This window comes from Bufo bufo, chromosome 4 (assembly GCF_905171765.1).
Source record: "Bufo bufo chromosome 4, aBufBuf1.1, whole genome shotgun sequence".
NCBI lineage: Eukaryota > Metazoa > Chordata > Amphibia > Anura > Bufonidae > Bufo > Bufo bufo.
In genome coordinates, this window is record NC_053392.1 from 213104391 (window position 1) to 213129212 (window position 24822).

A 24822-nucleotide genomic window follows, 5' to 3' on the forward strand; every position below is an offset into this window, starting at 1 on the left:
CTATCCAGGGGATAGGTCATCAGTATTAGAATCTTGGAAAACCCCTTTAATCATTTATGACTAAACTTTCTGTAATCATTTGCATAATGATGTGATAAAACCTTACCTCTACCTATGAAATCAGATAGAAGCAAACATTACAATAAAGTAGAGAAACAAACATGCAGATTGCATCTATTGCAATGTAACCAAATTAACTACAGTGTATGTATTTTCATGATATTTAATATGACGCCTGGTCTATTTCCTTAGTACCCAGAAACATTATCTTCTAATGAAGATACGGCAAATATTTCTGGAAATGATTATTACCTGCAGAAACTTCCATATACTAAAACTATTCCAAAAATGATGTCTGAAGGGTTTCAAAGAAAGTGGGATTGGGACATTAGCTTAGTATTTTATGCAGCTGAAATAAACAATGTAATTTCCAAATGAGGAGCCACGGGAAACATAAAATCCATTACATTCAAATTCTAATTTCAGAGAATTTCAGAAGTACAGAATCAAGAATAGAGATGTCAGACACTCATCTACCATTGAACACGACAGGAGGCTGATTGTGTTGTCTCGACAACTGCCATTCTATATTCATGATAGGTGTTTCTTACTTGTCAAGACTGGCCAGCCAATAACCTTTCACTTCCCAAGATTGAACAGCAAGTAGATGCAGCTTGCAAGAAAATAGCTTGTGAATCACTGCATGAATGGAGGCTGGGGATGCAACATAACAGTGCCAATGAGCATGCAAACATATCTTACAATAGAAGTCATACTTCTCCTGGGACTCGTTATGCAGCACCAGATTCCTTCTACAATATAGGGAGTAACCTAAACTGCCTTCCATGTGTTAGCCCAGCAGTCCATGCCAGCGCCGCTGCCCCTAACCGCGGGCATGGGCGCCAGGCTCCCTCTTTTCCTCCTGCGCGCTGTGCTGACAAGCACGGGCAGCAGGTAACTTAACTATGCTATCTGTGTTCCATGCCAGAGTTTCCTTCCTGCTGGAGACTTGCACTGGTGTTTGATCTTGTGTGGGTGTGACTCTCTTCACCTATGAAGCAGCACATACACGCCCTCTGTCTCACTAGCATATGGCTGGATTTCAGCAGGTATTGAAAGGCGCTTCTACTCATGTTTTTAGTTTGTCTATCACCAAGTGCTAAGGTGTCTCTCTTGTCTGCTTCGCTGTGTACCGGACCTTGCTTATTGAACTCCTGGACTTTGCCACCTGCCTCTGACCTCGGACTTAGTTTATAAACTTTACCTGTTTGCCGCCTGCCCCCGACCTCAGATCTTGTTTATGGACTTTGTTTGTTTGCTGCCTGCCTATGACTTCGGACTTTGCTTACTGACCGTTCTTGATCGCCACCTGTCCAGACCAGGAACCCCCTGGCCACGCACGTCCCCTCGGTGCTTCACCAGGTACTCTGCCCCCCGGGTCAGCTGCCACTGACTCGGGGACTGCTCTGGAGTGGCACCTGGCAACTACCCTAACGGCTCAAGCCTATCCTCACCATCAGAGGCTCTAGTAAAGACCAGTTAGTTGGTTAGTCATACCCCTCCAGAGTACAGCCAGTCAGTGGAGCAGTGGGTCCACACCCGCTTGCATAACACCATGCTTTCCTCTCTTTATAATCAATACCATTTGGGTGTTTCTTAGTATAGGTAAAAATAAGTATCTCCACGGATATTACAAGAACCTAATGGAGAAGATGATATCATGGAATGCTAGTGAGGTAAGTTTTCATATGCTTCTGATAGTTAGACATAGTTAAAGGGGTTGTCCCATGAAAAATATTCTACTGTTTTCAAATCAGCACCTGGATCTGAATACTTCTGTTATTGCATGTAATGAAAAATGTATTCAATAAAATGTATCTGTATAGCGCCTCCAGCTGTTTCTTTTTTTTGTTATTTCTTTGACCTGCTCGCTGTGATGGCCGCACATGCTCAGTTTCATCCTTCAATTGCCTTCTGTGAGAGGGAGAGCATGGACACACCTTCTGAGCTGTGATAGGGAGAGCATGGACACGCCCCCTAGCTGCAGCAGAAAAGATACTCCCCTTGAGCTGTCAGCTTGATATAAATCTAGAGGAGCAATGAATGGAGAGATCTCTAGATCCATGTCAGGTACAGGGCTGGTTCTAGCTTTGTTAGAAAGAGGTTATCATTAACTATATGAAGACTGATTTTCATTATTTGGTGGCAGAAAATTTTGCGACTGAAAATCTGTTCCATTCGTTTTAATAGGGGCAGTAAGCACATGGATTTCTGCATTAAGGTGAATGGAACTGATTTTCTGCCACAAAATCTGCCGCATGTGAAGAGCAGACATCTGTTTTAGTGTTTTTTTTTTCTTATTTTCCAAATTGATACCATCTGATAAATGTCTGCAGATTCTGATTTTGAGCGGTCCCTCTGTATAGCACACTTATTCTAGGCTGCAAGTTTTGCATGTAATAAGGTATATAACATTATCAGTATTACAGATGATATACTGTTTGATTTTGTACTTGGTACCATTGGCAGAAGAAACAAAGTCCTTGAATATTTGAATAACACTACGTTTGAAGGAACCATTATACTGTGACCAAGTTGCCTGAGTGGGGCCCCCAGCCCTGTCCACAAACAGACTTGGGGACAGTATCTGTGCTACAGATTTAGTTTTTTTAGGGATACATTGAACGCCACCGTTTATGACTTCTGAGAATCCAGGATCAGTGTTTAACTCCGGTAGTGTATTTCTTCACAATGCTGCTGATTGCTTTAAATTCACAGCTCTATGGGGTTGAAAAATACACCGGTTTAGCAGTTTTACCATCATGCACACTGACTGATTTACTGGAATACAACAAATCCATTCTGCTTTTTGACCTCATTATGTTCTCTGCTCTACAGTATTTGGGATCCATGAGGGGTAACCAGAGTTGCTTAGTCTCTTCCTAATGTGAACAGACTCCTGTTTGAAACCATCATCAGCGGAGCAGTTCCTTTTGGCGCGAGTAAATTCACCAATCAGAAGCAACTGAATAGTATTGAATGAGTGGCAGGAATCAGCACTCAATATGGTATTGCAGGCTGTGCTTCTTCTGTGAGTTGTATTTCTAACCTTTTGATTCATCCAATCTATTTATAAATTTAGATTCAAAAAAGTAATATGTTCATGATGATTGTAATGAGTAAAACTAAGATTGAGGGTATTACTGTTCAGGAAACAGATAAACACTGGCATGGCGGCCACATCGCTGCACCATATGAACAACAGGTCGTCGATGTAGCGACCATACCAGGGCAGCCACCGGGCAAAGGGGTTAGTGCCACCAAATAAATATTCACTTTCAAGCTAAAGATGAGGACACTTTCATGCCCATGGATGCTCCTGAAATCTGAAAAAAAAAACCTTGTTGAACATGAAATATTTGTGTTTTAAAAGATACCAGATAGCAGAACACAAATTACAACAGTTCCCGGTACAAATTATAGCTGGGCTGTGTGAGGTCATGCCCCCTCCAGCTAAGCCCCGCATGCATTCCACATGGTGGGCACAGTGTTTAACCCGAAAAAGTCACAAAATTTGCACAAATAGTGGTTGCACAAAACGTTTTTGACTCCACTTTACTGGCGCACAGAAGTTGATAAATTTGCCCCCAGGATTCATTCCCTTACATAAATTTACTGATCGACTCCCACAGGGAGAGGAGTTGGGATTCACTAATTCATTAAAGTGTGACTTTCATACTTACTTTTACTGTAGGTGCTAATTCATAGTCAGATGGTTGTTCTGATTCCAGTGCATTTTTCCTGTCTCTGGTGGGATCAGCATTTGACCTTTCAGCGGACCTGACAAAAGAGCCATGGACACATTTTAATGTGAATGATATGGTCCTCAGGCTGGATTCACACATGTAGCTTTTGATACAGTTTTTGGTGAAGTTTTTATACAGTTTTTAAACCCAGAAGTGAATCCAAAAGGAATTCAACATAAAGGAAAGACTTTATATGCATCTTCTTCTTTTTATCCACTTCTGTTTTGGGCTAAAAAAAAAGGCACCAAAAACTACAAGTGTGAAGGCAGTCTAATATAGACAAGATTCTCATACTTTTAATGAAGTGAAACATTGCTCTAGTTATCTTTATACCAAATACTACTGTACATGCCTTCCATAAGCTTTATTATGTCACCAGACATTACTGACTTCCATGAGATTAATATCACCAGACATTACTGAAAATTGTCTGGGACTGGAATGAGGCTTAGAAAAAGAGGCCATGGCTTAAAATGTGCCAAATTAAGCCAATATCTTGGTACAAAATATTTGTCTAAACTAATACAACCAGGAGTTAGGGTCCATTCACACGTCCGTTATTTTGGTCCGCATTCGATCCGCAATTTGCAGACCCATTCACTTTCAATAGGGCTGGAACGGATGCAAATCCGCTTTTCTGGCATCCGCATTTTCGGGATCCGCATGCGTTTTTTCGGGATCTGAAATTCCGTTCCTGAAAAAAATAGAACATGTCCTATTCTTGTCTGCAATTGCGGACCAGAAAAAGCATTTTCTATTATAGTGTCTGTGATGTGCAGTCCGCAAATTGCGGATCGCACATTGCAGGTGTCCGTGTTTTTATCCGCAAAACACTTACGGACGTGTGAATGGACCCTTAGAGTAAAGAAAGGGTAATAGAAAAGTGTCTAACATGTCTAGCACCAAATCATGTCCGCCACTTTGATTTAGGCTACTTTCACACTGGCGTTTTGGTTTCCGTTTGTGAGATCCGTTCAGGGATCTCACAAGCGGTCCAAAACGGATCAGTTTTGCCCTTAATACATTCTGAATGGTTAAGGATACGTTCAGAATGCCTCCGTTTGCCTCTGTTCCACCTCCATTCTGCTTTGGAGGCGGATGTCAAAACGCTGCTCGCAGCGTTTTGGTGTCCGTCTGACGAAACGGAGCCAAACGGGGATCAGACGCGCTCTTACTTTTCTTCCCGCTCTGAACTCTCACAGGAATAAGCCGGTTGTAGAGACAGAGTTGGAGCAGGGAGCGCGTCAGTGGCAGGGGCAGACTGGGCATGCGCTGCTCTTATTAGGAAAAGCAGCCCATGTGCAGTTAGAATAAAGCCATGGACGAGCTTTCTCTAAAGCTCCTCCATGTCGCGTGGACAAACTGGCTGCACGCAGAGCGGGGCTGAGTGGGCGGGGCTAATTATAAAAACATTTTTAATAAAGTATATTAGGAAACTCTTTTTTACCCTACCTCCGACTATATAGTGGAAAGTACTTATATAGTGGCCTACCCCTTTAATCATCTTTAAATTGAATAAATCACCCCTCTCTCTTCTATAAAAGTCTTATAAAAGGCTGATTTGTATGTCCTAGAAAACATTCCTTACAAATGAGTTGATTTGCATCTACAACCTATTATTTTAAAGTGTCAATATATGCTTTTTCTTCTATCAGAGGGCATCAACTTTACCATAAGAGCTCTTTGGAAGATGCCTTGGATGATAGTTTTCTTTCTAGGATCCGATGACTGTCGCTGCTTTTATCACCTCGAAAACACCCATCATTCCATTTTTCCAACTGTGTCTGAATATGGACTAAAAGGAAGCAAGAGATCTTCACACAAAAGACAAATAAAAACAACTTCTTTTATTTAACGTAGCAGTCAAAGAACAAAATCTGATATACAGTGACTAATTATTAACATATAAATGCAATATAAAATAAACATCAGGCTTGCTATCACTTGTAAGTTCATTGAACCCTATACTAAAGAGTAGACCATAATATAAATGCACAGGAGCTTCTGATTTGTCTTCCTCCACTTCATTATACACAGTAAATACATCCCTGCTTATCCTGTTTATGATCCAGAGCACATGGAATCATTGGCCTAGAACAGGGGTCAGCAACCTTTTTTGTTTGAATTGCCAGTAGAGTTGAGCGAATTGAATCCCACGAAGTGGAATTCAATCCGAATTTCAGGATAAATTTGATTCACCTCGAAGCCGAATTTCCTTGTGCTTTGTGTTAGCGAATTGATTTAATCTGAAATAGTGTAAAAAACAAAGAAATTCATACTTACGGTTACCTCCTCCATTTCCTCGCGACGGGCCGCCAGCTGCAATCTTGATTGAAGATCTTGGCCGAAATCCGAAAGATGTCGGCTAGGGTGTTTCATTTTGTAATGGAAAAAAACAAAATGTAACATTTTTGCAGACTTTGCTTACGCCCTGAGTCTCAGTGATGTAAAATATATATATGACAAATTTCAAGAAGATTGGATAATATTTAGAGGTTGCACACTTTGATCAGTTTTGTAAAAGTAGGCAAAAAAATATGATTTTTCAATGTTAATTACTTTTATTGGGAAAACTAGAAATCACACTTAAAATAATATTAAAACTAGAACCTAAGATTAATAGGTAGTAGGCAAAACGTGTTATATTAATCAACTTTGAACGATGCAATCCCTTCTTTTGTTAGCTTGGTGACGACTTTTCTGTGATGCTCAACTACCCTTAACAAGAATTGATTTTGTTGTTCATCCCTGACCGATTCGTTAATCTTTTTTATCAAAGCATTTCCTCTTTCTGCAGTATCAACACCTTAAGAGCGTTCACATGGCTTCTTGGAGAATCACTGCAGTATTCTGTCACGTCGTGGATCCCAAACAATTCAAAGAACGTCTTTGTTTTATTAGTAATGAAATGGCTTAGGTCTTTTCCTTCAAAGACTAGGTTTTTACCCTTTAATCGTTTCATTTCCTTTTTCTTTGCAGGTTTGGTTTCTAAATTTTTTGTCATATTTTCCTTAACAGCGTAAGTAATACGTTCGTCCAAAAAAGCCAATCCTACGTTTGTTACTGACAGATACCAAAGGTGTCTCTTAGCAACTGTGAGAGCATATTTTTTGACGTCTTCATCTGGGTAAGTGTTTAGAAGCTGTAGCATATCCAAATCATTTTTTGGAGCCCATCGACTTACAATTGCCTCGTGCAAAAAGTGAACATATATGAGGCTGACAAAATGTGCAACCCATTTCATTCCTTTCAATTCTCGTTGAGAAATATTCAACTGTTTAGTGAAGAGGACAATTTTAAGTGCATATATTGCCTTTGCCATCCACCTTGCTTGATGCAGAGCCCCTGGAATCCTGAAACTGAAGTCGTTTTTAGACCAACCTCCTAGGTACAGGAGTAAGAGTAGTAATAAAAGTAATCAATGTGTGCAACCCCTAAATATTATCCAAACTTCTTGAAATTTGGCATATATATCTTTTACATCACTGAGACTTGGGGAATAAGCAAAGTCATATGAAAATCACCCTAATGTCGGCGGCCAGCCCATAGCAAGCAAATGGAGGCGGTAAGTTTGAGTTAATTTTTTTGTATGTTAATTTCACACTGATTTTACACCCCGCATCTGGGGGACTCCCTGTCATTGCACCCACTACTTACAAAAAAATGCGCTTCGTGACAAAGTAATTTGTCACAAAACAAACTTTTGGTTAAATTTGGCGAATCAGTCGAATCATTTCATTATTTTCATTAATTCACTCATCTCTAATTGCCAGTTTCAAAAAGAAAATGCTGAGGCGCTCTGTGCACCATACCATACAGGAAAGTCATATAACACAAATGTGTGACTTAAACTAGGTATTTACTAGTGTGACACAGTGAGAGGTTTTGTCTGGGAAAACTGGTATTTTGATAACAGCGTCTAATATACCTGCTACCTGGTCCTCTGGTGGTCCCCTTTGCTTGGATTGACCACCAGAGGACATAGGCAGCTCTGTAATAAGTAGCACCAAGCACCACTACACTATTAACCCCTTATTAACCCCTGATCACCCCTGATCGGCTCCATTCAGACGTCCATATGATTTTTACGGATCCACGGATACATGGATCGGATCCGCAAAACACGTACGGACATCTGAATGGAGCCTTACAGGGGGGTGATCAATGACGGGGGTGATCACCCCATATAGACTCCCTGATCACCCCCCTGTCATTGATCACCCCCCTGTAAGGCTCCATTCAGAAGTCCATATGATTTTTACGGATCCACGGATACATGGATCGGATCCGCAAAACACATACGGACATCTGAATGGAGCCTTACAGGGGGGTGATCAATGACAGGGGGGTGATCACCCCATATAGACTCCCTGATCACCCCCCTGTCATTGATCACCCCCCTGTCATTGATCACCCCCCTGTAAGGCTCCATTCAGACGTCCATATGATTTTTAGGGATCCACGGATACATGGATCGGATCCGCACAACACATACGGACATCTGAATGGAGCCTTACAGGGGGGTGATCAATGACAGGGGGGTGATCACCCCATATAGACTCCCTGATCACCCCCCTGTCATTGATCACCCCCCTGTCATTGATCACCCCCCTGTAAGGCTCCATTCAGACGTCCATATGATTTTTACGGATCCACGGATACATGGATCGGATCCGCAAAACACATACGGACATCTGAATGGAGCCTTACAGGGGGGTGATCAATGACAGGGGGGTGATCACCCCATATAGACTCCCTGATCACCCCCCTGTCATTGATCACCCCCTGTCATTGATCACCCCCCTGTAAGGCTCCATTCAGACATCCATATGATTTTTACGGATCCACGGATACATGGATCGGATCCGCAAAACACATACTGACATCTGAATGGAGCCTTACAGGGGGGTGATCAATGACAGGGGGGTGATCACCCCATATAGACTCCCTGATCACCCCCCTGTCATTGATCACCCCCCTGTAAGGCTCCATTCAGACATCCATATGATTTTTACGGATCCACGGATGCATGGATCGGATCCGCAAAACACATACGGACATCTGAATGGAGCCTTACAGGGGGGTGATCAATGACAGGGGGGTGATCACCCCACATAGACTCCCTGATCACCCCCCGTCATTGATCACCCCCCTGTAAGGCTCTATTCAGACGTCCGTATGTTTTTTACGGATCCACGGATACATGGATCGGATACACAAAACACATACGGACATCTGAATGGAGCCTCACAGGGGGGTGATCAATGACAGGGGGGTGATCACCCCATATAGACTCCCTGATCACCCCCCTGTCATTGATCACCCCCCTGTAAGGCTCCATTCAGACGTCCATATGATTTTTACGGATCCACAGATACATGGATCGGATCCGCAAAACACATACAGACATCTGAATGGAGCCTTACAGGGGGGTGATCAATGACAGGGGGGCGATCACCCCATATAGACTCCCTGATCACTCTCCTGTCATTGATCACCCCCCTGTCATTGATCACCCCCCTGTAAGGCTCCATTTAGACGTCCGTATGTTTTTTACGGATCCACGGATACATGGATCGGATCCGCAAAACACATACGGACATCTGAATGGAGCCTTACAGGGGGGTGATCAATGACAGGGGGGTGATCACCCCATATAGACTCCCTGATCACCCCCCTGACATTGATCACCCCCCTGTAAGGCTCCATTCAGACATTTTTTTGGCCCAAGTTAGCGGAATTTTTTTTCTTTTTTTTTTCTTACAAAGTCTCATATTCCACTAACTTGTGTCAAAAAATAAAATCTCACATTAACTCACCATACCCCTCACAGAATCCAAATGCGTAATTTTTTTAGACATTTATATTCCAGACTTCTTCTCATGCTTTAGGGCCCCTAAAATGCCAGGGCAGTATAAATACCCCACATGTGACCCCATTTCGGAAAGTAGACACCCCAAGGTATTCACTGAGGGGCATATTGAGTCCATGAAAGATTGAAATTTTTGTCCCAAGTTAGCGGAAAGGGAGACTGTGAGAAAAAAAAAAAATAAAAAATTTCCACTAACTTGTGGCAAAAAAAAAAAATTCTATGAACTCGCCATGCCCCTCATTGAATACCTTGGGGTGTCTTCTTTCCAAAATGGGGTCACATGTGGGGTATTTATACTGCCCTGGCCTTTTAGGGGCCCTAAAGCGTGAGAAGAAGTCTGGGATCCAAATGTCTAAAAATGCCCTCCTAAAAGGAATGTGGGCCCCTTTGAGCATCTAGGCTGCAAAAAAGTGTCACACATGTAGTATTGCCGTACTTAGGAGAAGTTGGGGAATGTGTTTTGGGGTGTCATTTTACATATACCAATGCTGGGGGAGAGAAATATCTCGGTCAAATGCCAACTTTGTATAAAAAAATGGGAAAAGTTGTCTTTTGCCGAGATATTTATCTCACCCAGCATGGGTATATGTAAAATGACACCCCAAAACACATTGCCCAACTTCTCCTGAGTACGGCGATACCACATGTGTGACACTTTTTTGCAGCCTAGGTGGGCAAAGGGGCCCAAATTCCAATGAGCACCTTTAGGATTTCACAGGTCATTTTTTACACATTTTGATTTCAAACTACTTACCACACATTAGGGCCCCTAGAATGCCAGGGCAGTATAACTACCCCACAAGTGACCCCATTTTGGAAAGAAGACACCCTAAGGTATTCGCTGATGGGCATAGTGAGTTCATAGAAGTTTTTATTTTTTGTCACAAGTTAGTGGAATATGAGACTTTGTAAGAAAAATAAAAATAAAAAAAATCATCATTTTCCGCTAACTTGTGACAAAAAATTAAAAGTTCTATGAACTCACTATGCCCATCAGCGAATACCTTAGGGTGTCTACTTTCCGAAATGGGGTCATTTGTGGGGTGTTTGTACTGTCTGGCCATTGTAGAACCTCAGGAAACATGACAGGTGCTCAGAAAGTCAGAGCTGCTTCAAAAAGCGGAAATTCACATTTTTGTACCATAGTTTGTAAACGCTATAATTTTTACCCAAACCATTTTTTTTTTTACCCAAACATTTTTTTTTATCAAAGACATGTAGAACAATAAACTTAGAGAAAAATTTATATATGGATCTCGTTTTTTTTTGCTAAATTTTACAACTGAAAGTGAAAAAATGTCATTTTTTTTTGCAAAAAAATCGTTAAATTTCGATTAATAACAAAAAAAGTTAAAATGTCAGCAGCAATGAAATACCACCAAATGAAAGCTCTATTAGTGAGAAGAAAAGGAGGTAAAATTCATTTGGGTGGTAAGTTGCATGACCGAGCAATAAACGGTGAAAGTAGTGTAGGTCAGAAGGTAGGGGGGCTGAAGTGGTTAAAGAGGTTTCCAACTTTTTACAAAAATTGTCTTCTGGTAAATATATGGATAATAAAGCATGTCACTGCTCCTCTGAATCTGCTTAAGGGACCTATATATGGGGGATCAGTATATGGGGACCCTTCGCACCAACCATACACTTGCTGATGGTAGGTGAGAGCAGCCATCACTCATTTAACTGACTGAGGGCTGATTCCCCCCACCACTACCCGACATACACTGGTGTCTCATACAATAATAACAATCAGACCTCACCCCCATGAACCAATCACGTCCAGATCTCATCCCCTCACATGGAATAATCACATTCAGGCTCACCATATCCACCCCAAACCCCAGAGTCAGAGAGCTTGTTCCCCATCCTCCCACTAAAAATTTTCAGGGTCACCCCCCCAATCCCCAAAGTAGTCACAAAGCTGGCTTCCTATCCCCCAGAACTCATGTTTAGGCTCACCATCATCCCGCCACCCCTTCCCCCAAACAGTCAAATGCAGGCTCACTAACCTCCACCCCCCCAAGCAGTCACAAAGCTTTCTCCCCATCATTCTCTCAGCAATCAAATGCAATATCCCCACCCCATCCCCCCAGAGTATTCCTCATAATTAGAGATTAGCGAATTTTTCAAGAATTTGATTCGGGCGGTTTGCTGAATTTTTGGAAAAAATTTGGTTCAATCTAAATTTATTCGCTGCGAATCGCGTTAAAAAACATCTATTTCCTGGCTGCAGAGAGTCTTTATAGTGGTGTAGAACACTGTGCCTGGCAGTAAGGCCTCATGCACATGAACATGTGCTGTCCGCATCCGTTGCTTCGTTCCGTGGTCTGCAAAAAAATATAACCTGTCCTATTCTTGTCCATTTTGCGGACAAGATTAGGCAGTTATATTAATGGCTGTCCATGATGTTCTACAAATTGCGGAATGCACACGGACACCATCCGTGTTTTGCGGATCCGCAAATTGCGGCCCGCAAAACACACAACGGTCGTGTGCATGTAGCTTAACACGCATAGGGAGTCTGCTGTGGTAGTGAAATAATACTGTGAGTCAGTATGACATACAGATGACAGGCGTTGCTCTTAGAGTCACTGCACACATCACTTATTTGGGCAGTCACGCGGCCAAAACTTACCAAATAGCTCAAGTATGAATTCAGCCTTACAGGTCGATGTTAGCGCCAAGAAGAAGCGCACTCCTTTTACACCGTCGTCAGCTGATTCCACATAGATGTCTACAGAACCTGTTCTATTAATCGCTTATACAAGTAGAGCGCCCCAACAGAGTGGAGTGGGTGTCAGCAGTAAGGCTGTGTTGACATCACTGATTATTTTGCCCTTCCACTGATCCGTCAGAACAATAACCCCCAAAAAACGTTTTGTCTGTTGAGCATCCGCCTTCACTCACTGTGCCTGCGCCAAGAAACATTTAGTAGGCCTCTGCCAATCCCCCTGTGCAGGGCCTGGCACTTCTCTGTCTGACATACTGTTAGATCAGATAAATAAATAAAAAGTCTGTAATTTTGTTACTTCACCAGACAACGGCTAATAAGCACTTTTTTTCCACTAATACACGCCAAAAAGGGCTGTAATTTTCTCACTTCACCACACAACGGCAAATACTTTTTTGTGCCACTAATACACGCAAAAAAGTGCTTCAGAACATATAACTGCACCGCTGAACAGCAAATATATTTTTCTTTTTTCCACTTATATACTCCACAAAAGGCACACAAGGCATATAAGTGCATGGCTGAACGGCAAATATATTTTTATTTTGCCACTATTACACGCCAAAAAGGGCTTTAGAACATATAGAAGGAACGAGGGGGCACACACACCAGGGAGACACTAGATGGATGAATAATTTGATGTTTAATGTTTAATACTTTAAAAACAAACCCCTAAAATCACATAAAACGTACATCAAATAACTACAATAGCAGCCTATATAGCATGTACATATAACGCCACAGTTATAATATATTGACAACTGTGCAGCCGGTGTAGTGGTGAGACACTACTATGGGTACAATCTATTAGAGTTTGATGTGTAACAGTTCATCCAAACAGTGTCCCAAATCATGCGGTGCTGCACAGAGTAAACCAATAGCGGTAGTAATATAAGAAGTCCTGAAGATAGCCCCAACAGGTATATCGGATGGGGCAATGAAAATGACAATGTCCGGTATTTGTAAGTAAGTACAGAGATGCGTACGAGTAAAGCGCATAGGCACTGGCCTCCAGATTACTTACAGTGTCCAGCCGCTTCAGGTCTCCCGGTCTCACCCCTCCTTGCTGCCTAGCCGCAGCACGATTTCCCAGGTGGCCGAACACGGCCGTCTGTGGCGTCCCACGTGACCTGGTGCTCTGGGGTTCCGGGCAGACGCTTAGATGACGTCACTGCTTTGCGGCGGTAATTTTAAATCTGGATCTGGATCTCTTGCGCTTTTGATCTGAAGTATAGTTTCTTTGTCCTTTTTTCTCCTTGAATCCACGCTCACTCTGTATGCCAGACGCGTTTCAGGGTCTAACGCCCTTCCTCAGTGGCCACCGAGTGAGTGGATTCTCACTCCTTATATATGGTATTAGCCCACCCTCAATTGTGCTTTGTTCAGCTTGTTGCAATATGTGGGATGGATTTAATTACTGCTGCATTTCTACTAACAATTAAAATGTTACGTTCAAGTTAAAAACATGATAAATAATAAATATTACTCCCCTTTAATAAATACAACATTAAAATATCTTAAAAATGTTCTTGATATAGGACTGCAGGGTTAGAACTGCATTATGAGGAAAATCGCATTGAAAACGCTTCAAAAACGCAACAGTGTGAATTGCGTCTTCATTGCGGTTTTTGTGTTTTTATACGCAATTCACACTGTTGCGTTTTTGAAGCGTTTTCAATGCGATTTTCCTCATAATGCAGTTCTAACCCTGCAGTCCTATATCAAGAACATTTTTAAGATATTTTAATGTTGTATTTATTAAAGGGGAGTAATATTTATTATTTATCATGTTTTTAACTTGAACGTAACATTTTAATTGTTAGTAGAAATGCAGCAGTAATTAAATCCATCCCACATATTGCAACAAGCTGAACAAAGCACAATTGAGGGTGGGCTAATACCATATATAAGGAGTGAGAATCCACTCACTCGGTGGCCACTGAGGAAGGGGCGTTAGACCCTGAAACGCGTCTGGCATACAGAGTGAGCGTGGATTCAAGGAGAAAAAGGACAAAGAAACTATACTTCAGATCAAAAGCGCAAGAGATCCAGATTTAAAATTACCGCCGCAAAGCAGTGACGTCATCTAAGCGTCTGCCCGGAACCCCAGAGCACAGGTCACGTGGGACGCCACAGACGGCCGTGTTCGGCCACCTGGGAAATCGTGCTGCGGCTAGGCAGCAAGGAGGGTGAGACCGGAGACCTGAAGCGGCTGGAACACTGTAAGTAATCTGGAGGCCAGTGCCTATGCGCTTTACTCGTACGCATCTCTGTACTTACTTACAAATACCGGACATTGTCATTTTCATTGCCCATCCGATATACCTGTTGGGGCTATCTTCAGGACTTCTTATATTACTACCGCTATTGGTTTACTCTGTGCAGCACCGCATGATTTGGGACACTGTTTGGATGAACTGTTACACATCAAACTCTAATAGATTGTACCCATAGTAGTGTCTCACCACTACACCGGCTGCACAGTTGTCAATATATTATAACTGTGGCGTTATATGTACATGCTATATAGGCTGCTATTGTAGTTATTTGATGTACGTTTTATGTGATTTTAGGGGTTTGTTTTTAAAGTATTAAACATTAAACATCAAATTATTCATCCATCTAGTGTCTCCCTGGTGTGTGTGCCCCCTCGTTCCTTCTATACGTTTTGCATTCTTTGTGGTCCTGAGGGTAGGACTAGAGGGTGAGCACCTATCCATACGTGATAGGGGTGAGCCGCTGTATCCCAATTTACTGCTTTAGAACATATAACTGCACTGCTGAATGGCAAATAGGCCCTTATTTTTTTCTACTTATGCACTCCACAAAAGGGCTTCAGAACATATAACTACACCGCTGAACGGCAAATATATTTTTCTTTTGCCACTAATGCACGCCAAAAAGGGCTGTAATTTTCGCACTTCACCACACAATGGCTAATGAGCCCTTTTTTCCCACTAATACAAGCCCAAAAATTTAGAACATATATCGGCACCGCACAAGGGCAAAACCCTGCTAATGGCTGTATCAAACAGCACTTGCACCCCAATAACAAGAACTCTTTGCTGGAATTACAGAGCTGTATAATGGCAATTTGGGTCCTCAGTCAGTGCAGCAAGGTGTAATAGGATTGTTCCTATTACCCAGGCTGTAACCTCCCTACTGAACCCTGTTCTACATAAATGCTTTGGAATGATTCCTCCTTATCCTTTCCCTACACCTTGAATAATCTTTCCCTGAACTTGTAAATCGTTTTTAGCACAATTAAGTTTTTTCTAGCACTGTCCCTAGCACCTGCAGATGTCTCTACCTGCATTAAGTACACTGGAAAATGGCAGAATCCAAGATGGCTGAGGCTATTTATAGGGCTGTGACATCACAGGGCTGGCTGGCTGCTGATTGGCTGCATGCATGGCATTATGGGTAATCCCGCCTTCCTAGAGTTCCTTGCTCCATGTCCTCACACGTGCAGCAGCCATTTTAGGAAAAAATGCAATTCGTTACCACTTCGATTCTCTCATCTCTACTCATCATTCCCCAAAAATTACACTAGCCATGGAAGATATGGGCCATAGACTTGAATAGTCACAACATGTGTTTAAAGTATTAATGATGCATATCTGTAGTGCTATAACTGTCTGCAAATATTGTGTGCTACAACAGTCACATTCCCAGTCCAAAGTCAAGTGAGCGGGTACATATTTAATTGTGAGGTTACAGATGAGTAACATTCTTCCACCAGGTATCCCATTGCATACACAGCCAGCTCTAGATAAGTAAACTGTGCATATATGCAGTGCCTTGGAAATTTATTCACACCCCATACTTTGTAGGACCACCTTTCCCTGCAATTATAGCTGCAAGTCTTTTGGGGTATGTGTCTACCAGCTTTGCACAGCTAGAATCCGAAATTCTGAAATTTCATCTCCATGTTCCATTAATTCTTGTGGAACACCTAAAGGGTTAACAAAGTTTGTAAAATCAGTTTTGAATACCTTGAGTGGTGTAGTTTCTATTATGTAAGCCTCACAAAGTGACTTCAGACCTGAACTGGTCCTCAAAAATTTCAAGATTTGCTTCTAAATTTCTAAGCCTTCTAATGTACATAAAAAATAAAATGGCATTCACAAAATGATCCAAACATGAATTAGACATATGGGGAATATAAAGTAGTAACTATTTGTGGAGTTACTACTATCTGTTATAAAAGTAGAGAAATTGAAATTTGCTAATCTTTCCAAATTTTTGGTAAATTTGGTATTTTTATAAATAAAACTGAATTTTTTTGAATCAATTTTACCACTGTCATGAAGTACAATATGTGACGAGAAAACAATCTCAGAATGGCCTGGATAAGTAAAAGTGTTTTAAAGTTATTACCACATAAAATGAGGACACATGTCAGATTTGCTAAAAATGGCCTGGGCAGAAAGATGAAAAATGGTTTGGTCCCGAAAGGGTTAAATATGACCATATGGGGGACACAAAATGTAAAAAAAATAAAATGTCACCACACATTGCAACACTGCTTCTATCTCTGGTTCTAGTCACTGTATCCATTATGGAAGGGGGACATAATAAAAAAATTTCTGCACATTTTATTAACATATCACATAAAAAGCTCAAAAAATATTTACATAACAGAATAGAAAAAAATCCATAGAAAAAAAAATCTATTAAAAGGCTTTGCTATTGTTTACTTAAGTTACATTTATAAGGATTGCTGCATTGGGCATCTACATTTATCTGACATATCCAGGCTGTAAGGTTCATGGAATTTTGGCTAATACTGTATGTTACCATGCCACATTCAATCCTTTTTATAAATGTTGGTGACTGCTTGTGTGCTGAATGCATACGTAATCATTACCTAAATCCAAGGAAGATTTTTCTTGACTTTTTACAGACTTTGTGCTTCTTTCGGTCTCAGAATTAATGAGGTCGGAGTCATCCGTCTTCTTTTTAATGGATTGTCCTTTAGAGGGTTCACCTTTGAGAACTGTTTCTGACTTTTTCCTTTTACTGTGAGTGAGTGGAATTGGTTCACTCAAATCAAGAAGATCCAGGCCTGGAGATAAAACTGGAGGGAAATGTAAGTTTTATTGTTTATTAACACCAAGCAAAGTAATTCTCCTAAATGACACATTTTATTTGTAAAACATGATGCATTTTCGAGGATGAATTCGCTGACAGGCTGGTGTTCAGAGATGAGGCTACCTTTCACCTGGGGCTCAGAAAACCCACATGCAACAAGCGCATAAGGGACTTACCCAAAGTAAACATGTTCTGCGCAATGAGCACACGTAAAATGTATGCCCCCTTCCTTTTTTTTTGCCGAATATACTGTCACTGGTCACTTCTACCTAGAAATGTTAAGGGAGTGGCTTATGCCACAGACAGAGGAGGATCTGCCAAACATAGTCATCAGCAGGATGGTTCTCCTCTAATTTCCAGTTAGATGTTTGCCGATACCTGAATGAAACTCTACTAGAACTTTGGATAGGCTGCACCAGAATAAACAATTGACCAATGATGTGTGGCCTCCATGATCACCAGATCTAGCACCCTGGTTGGTACCTGCATCCCTTGGAAGTAATGGAGGCTATTTTGGCACCAAAAATGGTAAAAGGCAGAGTGGATCCAGCATGCATGTGGAACCAACACTTCCTGAACTTTATGGTGGCCATTATGGCGCATAACAGGTAGTATTTAGTGTTAGTTTCCCGTCTTGCAGAGATCGCCTTGACATTCGGCGGACGGGCTCAGATGGTTTTGTACAAAATGCATTTGTCAAGCATCTCACTTTATAAATAAGCCTAGTATTAGCACTATAATATTTTTTGTGACTATGGCATTATTGTACTTTATCTGGTATGCAGAGTGCTGTTGCATTGTCTTTTTTCTCTATGTTTTAAGCCATGGCAGTGTGCACCTGCGCATTGGGATGTGCTGACTAACCCCCTTTTCTTTTCAGATCTAACACCCTGTGACTTCTATCTGTGGGATCCAGGACGGATTGGCCATAGAACCTACAGGGAAATGTCAAGCCCTCCTCTCTGCTGCTGGCCAGATATATAATAATCTCTCAGTGTTAATAAAGCTGTCAGAATCAGTCACTCATGTACCCAGCCAGCGACTCACATGCCTTCAACTGCTGTGCCCTAACAAAGACAACGTGGAGAAGGACAGAAAATGGCATCTATATATATGGTTCTGATGGGACAGTATTTTGCACTATGGTATGCTGACCCCGCCTACTTGTGTTGCCCTGCCTTCTGTCAATTTGGACCAACCTACAACATGGGGCTGCTTTGAGTTTTTTTTTCAGGGCCACTTTAAGTTCCAGTCCGCCCTGTGTGGAACTATATCAAGAACTCAGTATATTTGCCAGCCTCCCCAGCCACAGGATCTGAACGACCTGAGATGACGCATCACCAAAAAAGTAGAGTCCCTATCTGATGATATGCTGGCATGCGTATGGATATAACTGGACTACCACCTAGACATCTGCTGTGTCTCCAATGGAGCTCAGATTGAACATTTGTAGTGTATAGAGAAAACTTGGATAGGTAATGTGTTTTTTCATGTTGATGCATTTGTGTTATGTTTTCTTAGTATTTCATTGTCTTGCACACTTTATTTTCTACAGTCGGAAGCTGGGAAGATGCATTGTCCAAGTGACAAGTACTTACTATGGAAAGCTGAGCTTGCCACAGTACAAGTGCAGTGTGTAGATGCAAAGCTCTAATATTCACTACAAAACGTCTACAAATCCATCTGGAGCCCTGGCAGATCATGGCATCAATTGTGTCTGATATTCGAAAAGTAAATATAGCACATTCTTCCAGACACGGAAAACAGCTGGTCTTGGTCACCTTGGGAGTCACAGTGCAGTACACTCCAGGAAAATAATTGTGTGATTACATGGCACAGTTATTATTAATTCATGCAAACTAAATGTGTACAATTCCATCTGTGTTAGCAAAACTGAGCTTAGTTTATTTAACATGGCAGGACAAAACAGCTCTCTTTACCAAATCCCGATGGGACTGAGGACAGCTTCTAGTTTGCTGTGCTGGAATATAACAGTGTTTACTAGGCTTTATGTACTAGAATATATTCTAATTAATTAAAGCCATAAAATGCTGATTCTTTTAAACAACACCCCCAGCAAATAAGCCAAAAATCTCTGCCATATATTTTGGTCAAAGTAAAACTGTGTATTGTATTTGTTACAGGCTATAAAGTTTTTTTATATATTTTTTTTTTTACATGACCCCTGTGCAAACTTTTGAAGGATCCCAAGACCTTAGGTAAAGGTATGGATCTGCTTGGCCCAAGTGTTGACTTTGCCTTACCACAAGTAGAGAGGATACCTACACCAGAAACTAGTGAGAAATTATGTATTCTATTTAGTTGCAAATGGCGTTTCAAGGCTGCCCTTGTCATTTTCTGTAAAGGGGGCGTAGCGTTGCCCTGGTGCATTTATCCTAATTTACGCCAGTTTGTTTTCTGACATAATTGATGACTGAAATCTAAACTAGCTACAAGCAGACTGCTAGAAAATGGACTTAATTTATGATGAGGTGTGCATCTCGTCATAAATTGAAGGGGTTGTCTCACCTCTTCAGGGCTGCCACTGCTCCCGAGCCCTGGACTTTATGCTCTGTAGGGGGGCAGTGCCTGTCAGCATGATTGATGGTACAGGCAAGTGGCGCTAGGATAATGTAATCCCGCTCATTGCCTGTGCGTGCGTGCCTTGGATCTGTAAAAATGATGTCCATGGAGCTGCCCTAGCTGTGTAGAACAAGTCCAAGGCTTCACATGCCCTGGAGCTGTTTTACACAAACTAAAAGCAAAGATACAAGGTGGCCAGGAAGGGAGGGAGCTACTGCGCATGCGTTCCTATGCGTGTTCCCGCGATCCCAGCCACCAAGGCCTGAGCTGTTTCTTATAGTCAGCAAGCATGGCCATGGCTGCTGGATTGCAGCAGTGGCCATAACTAATAACAACCAGGAGACGCCAAAATGGATTGAAGAAAGAAAAAGTATACATTATTAAGTGGCTTATAATATAGTTTTAGTTAGGCCAATTGATGAGAGGAGACAACCCCTTGAAATGCATCCTTCCGTGGCGCAGGGGATATCAAGACAGGCGCATGCCACATGCCAGTCTTGGATAAAAAAACCTAGGCCAAGGTGTATGGCAAAAAAATATCCTTAGGTCCTCTTTGTATTTTCATTTCTATTTTCTCTCTGAAAGGAGTTATCTCATGATTAATGTAAAAAATTTAAATAAGACATCATGTAGTACATTACAGATTAGTGAGACGCACAGGACTGAAGAAAAATTAGGACGAGGTGCTGCCAGTAAAAGAGGATCCGCCCTTCCTCTCAAGTGAATAAATAATGTTAAAAAATATACTGGGCACACTCACTTATGTAGACTCATATAATTTATTTGTAGTGTAAAATACAATCAATTATTCTAAAACACATATAATACAATCAAGCAATATAAAAACACATTAGTACAGTAAAACCCATAAGTATAGAATAAATAGTAGGACCAGTGATGAATAGGATGGAGATGGTATATATCAGTCCATACAAAAGTTAGAAAAATAAATGAATAGAAAAAATGGAAGTATATCTCCACTGATAGCTGGAGCTAGTGTGGTGGCTGGCTCCACAAAGTGCTACCAGGGTCACAGTCCTGATTCGCTGGAAGAAAATAATGCAGCTATAGTCAAACAGAGTTCACTTGAGTGGGTATACTTGCGGCGTCCCGCTACTACTCACTGTTCAGTGCGATTCCTTGTGCAGGTAAAGTTGGAAACAAATTGTCTTTATCAGCTGCTACTGCAAAGCCTGAAAGATACTGTGTCTTTTCTCTGTGCCTTTACGGTCCTCTGACTGCCGCTCCGTGGTAACAAGAAGTCGGTCAGCACTGGGACTCAAGAGTGCTTTTTCCCTCGTCGGTTTAATGTGCGACACACCCTCGTGTGTTTGCACTTGTAGATCCCGGCGTCTCAGGGGTTTAGTCAGGCACGGAGTTCACAAAGACTTCAAATTGCCGCACGGCTCTGGATAATGCAAGCACGTACTCCTTGGGGTTGTTCCAGGGGGCTCCTCACCAAACGCGTTTCGGGTACTTGCCCCTTCTTCAGTGGTCCTACTGAAGAAGGGGCAAGTACCCCGAAACGCGTTTGGTGAGGAGCCCCCTGGAACAACCCCAAGGAGTACGTGCTTGTATTATCCAGAGCCGTGCGGCAATTTGAAGTCTTTGTGAACTCCGTGCCTGACTAAACCCCTGAGACGCCGGGATCTACAAGTGCAAACACACGAGGGTGTGTCGCACATTAAACCGACGAGGGAAAAAGCACTCTTGAGTCCCAGTGCTGACCGACTTCTTGTTACCACGGAGCGGCAGTCAGAGGACCGTAAAGGCACAGAGAAAAGACACAGTATCTTTCAGGCTTTGCAGTAGCAGCTGATAAAGACAATTTGTTTCCAACTTTACCTGCACAAGGAATCGCACTGAACAGTGAGTAGTAGCGGGACGCCGCAAGTATACCCACTCAAGTGAACTCTGTTTGACTATAGCTGCATTATTTTCTTCCAGCGAATCAGGACTGTGACCCTGGTAGCACTTTGTGGAGCCAGCCACCACACTAGCTCCAGCTATCAGTGGAGATATACTTCCATTTTTTCTATTCATTTATTTTTCTAACTTTTGTATGGACTGATATATACCATCTCCATCCTATTCATCACTGGTCCTACTATTTATTCTATACTTATGGGTTTTACTGTACTAATGTGTTTTTATATTGCTTGATTGTATTATATGTGTTTTAGAATAATTGATTGTATTTTACACTACAAATAAATTATATGAGTCTACATAAGTGAGTGTGCCCAGTATATTTTTTAACATCATGTAGTACATGACAATCTCTTTCTAATAAAGCCAGAACCAGACCTGTACCTCACATGGGTCCAGAAATTTCCCCATTAATTGCTCTGCTAGATTTATATCAAGGGGAGCGTCTTTCCAGCTGCAGCTTAGGGGGGTGCCTTTCCTGTTGCAGATTAGGGGGCGTGTCCATTCTGATGCAGCTCAGGGGTGTGTGTCCATTCTGCTGCAGCTCTCTCTCTATCACAGCTCAGGGGGCGTGTCTCAGCTCTTCCTATCACAGCTCAGGGGTGTGTGTCCATTCTGCTGCAGCTCTCTCTCTATCACAGCTCAGGGGGCGTGTCTCAGCTCTTCCTATCACAGCTCAGGGGTGTGTGTCCATTCTGCTGCAGCTCTCTCTCTATCACAGCTCAGCTCTTGCTGAAAGAAGGCAGAGCAGCCTGGGCTCCTACACACTGAACGCCGTCCCTGGGCACTTGCGAGTGCTCATTTGCATATGAATTAAACATCGTTTTTTCCTTCTTCTGCAAGTCTAAGACTCATCTTTTGATTGCTCATCACAAAATGGAGTGATGTGGTACCTTTTGAGTCTGTTTGGCTGGACAAGCCCTTCACAAGGCATCATTATATTTTATCAGTTAGGAGTCACCTGAAACAATAGGTATGCTTTAAAGGAGTTGTCCAAGTGATGGACTATCCTCAGGACAGGCCATCGATGTCTTATTGTTGGGGGTTCAACACCCCACAACCCTGCCAATAAGCTTTTCTACAGTAGCTCTGGTGCCGACACAACCTAGCTCTGCCCACTGTGTTGGACTGCAGCACAGCTCCTTTTGAAGTGAATGGCAGCAGCACTGCCATACATAGCTGTGCCCACTACACAATGGACGGAGTGTAGTAGCTCCAGTGCTGACTTCTGGTGCAGGAGCTACTCTGAGTTACCAATAAGAACCTCATAACATAACCAATTAGAAGGGCATAGCCAAACCGAACTGTAAACCTACAAAGACACGCTAATAACCCCTATTATACAAAAGTGCACAATAAATAGAAAAAATATAAATATTTCTTGAGATAACTTAAACAAATAACATGTAAGTGAGACAAGAGGGGCAAGATGAAACATATCCCCACATTACTGGTTGCAAACAGGGCAGCATACTGAGTGGACAACCTAGAACAAAAACATATGAATTACATGCCCATTAATACACACAAAAATATGTTTACTGAGGCACCAAAAAAAAAAAACTATTATATATATATATATACACACATTACTCCAAAAATAAATTAAAGGGTGGGAAAATGTAATCTCTTTTACACTGCCTGACCCTGTCAATCTAAGTGCAGAGGGCACAGCAGTTGCAGAGAGAGCAGAGCCTCTAGGTGTAATGGCAACGCCCCCGTTGCTCCTACGGGCTCATTTGCATATACTAAAACGTCATTTTACTCAGCAATGCGGGCACATATCAACATGGGATCAACACAGATGTCTTCAGCTGTCAAGTGCCCATGTAACAGGTCAGCCAGTTTCGAAGTTACAAATCTGCTGACAGATGTCCTTTAAATAGAACGAAAATGAAGTGACTGGACCAAAGAGCTGCAGCTTACTCTTTATATAGAAAAGAATGGAGGACTTTATATCTTCTGAATCTCACACAATTGCAGTCTTTCACATCAACACTTTATTTTAACAATCACGATTCCAATTTTCTATAAGCTGCTTTTTCCCTCTTTCAGACGGAGTAAAGGCTGTCACAAGAGATGACTCTATCCCGGAAACAAGAGGTGATTACAGTATACAATTACCTGCTGTATTTGAAGTTACCGGCCTGGCCTTTGCTTCTGATTTGGTTTCACACAGAAAGTCATCAATGGATGGGCTGAGAAGAGGCCTACTTTCTTGTTGTTCACTCACCAGCTGGAAATAGAAAAGAAAAAAAGGAAAATAAAGTATCTGTCAGAGTAATCACTGTCCAAAAACTGCAGATGATAAAAACTGAGCTACTGGATCCTTGATGTCCATGAGGCCTGCAGGCAACAATTTAATAAAACTATCCAATGTACAGTATATTCCCATTTCTATAGTAGTATAATGCCACTGACAGATTTGTCTGGGATCTAAAGGAACTGTTGTTACTCCTGATTGCCCCATACACATGCACACTCAGTTCAGCCGAGTGTGCATGTTTCTTCAGTGGGGAGTGTAGAGTAAGCTGCCTACAACGGTGGTTTATCTTCCAGGGGAACAAGGATCCGGCATCCTTCCTTCCCCAACATCTGGGAGACAATTGGTTGGAACTTGGTTGACTTTTTCTCTCATGTATATGAAGACCTTAAGATTTTGAAGAGATAATGGAAAACTTTACAGCACAGCAGTTACATGACTGTGTCAATGTTTTGGGCATTTATTATAAGAGGAGAAGGATTTTTTTTGGGGGAAAAGAGCAAACTTTTTAACAATTCTCAAGTAAGTGAAAGGCACATTTATGACT

At 41.9% G+C, this 24822-nt stretch overlaps 1 protein-coding gene across 1 annotated transcript in view; it reads right to left on the reverse strand.

Moving 5' to 3' along the window:
- Positions 1 to 24822, reverse strand: part of PEX5L (peroxisomal biogenesis factor 5 like) — a 122918-nt gene that overhangs the window by 67305 nt on the left and 30791 nt on the right. Inside the window, exons 2-5 of the mRNA XM_040429984.1 lie at positions 24137 to 24248; positions 17277 to 17486; positions 5478 to 5601; positions 3744 to 3840 (exon numbers count right to left, since the gene is read on the reverse strand). Of these exons, the coding sequence (XP_040285918.1) occupies positions 3744 to 3840; positions 5478 to 5601; positions 17277 to 17486; positions 24137 to 24248 (543 nt within the window). The remainder of the gene's footprint in view (positions 1 to 3743; positions 3841 to 5477; positions 5602 to 17276; positions 17487 to 24136; positions 24249 to 24822) is intronic.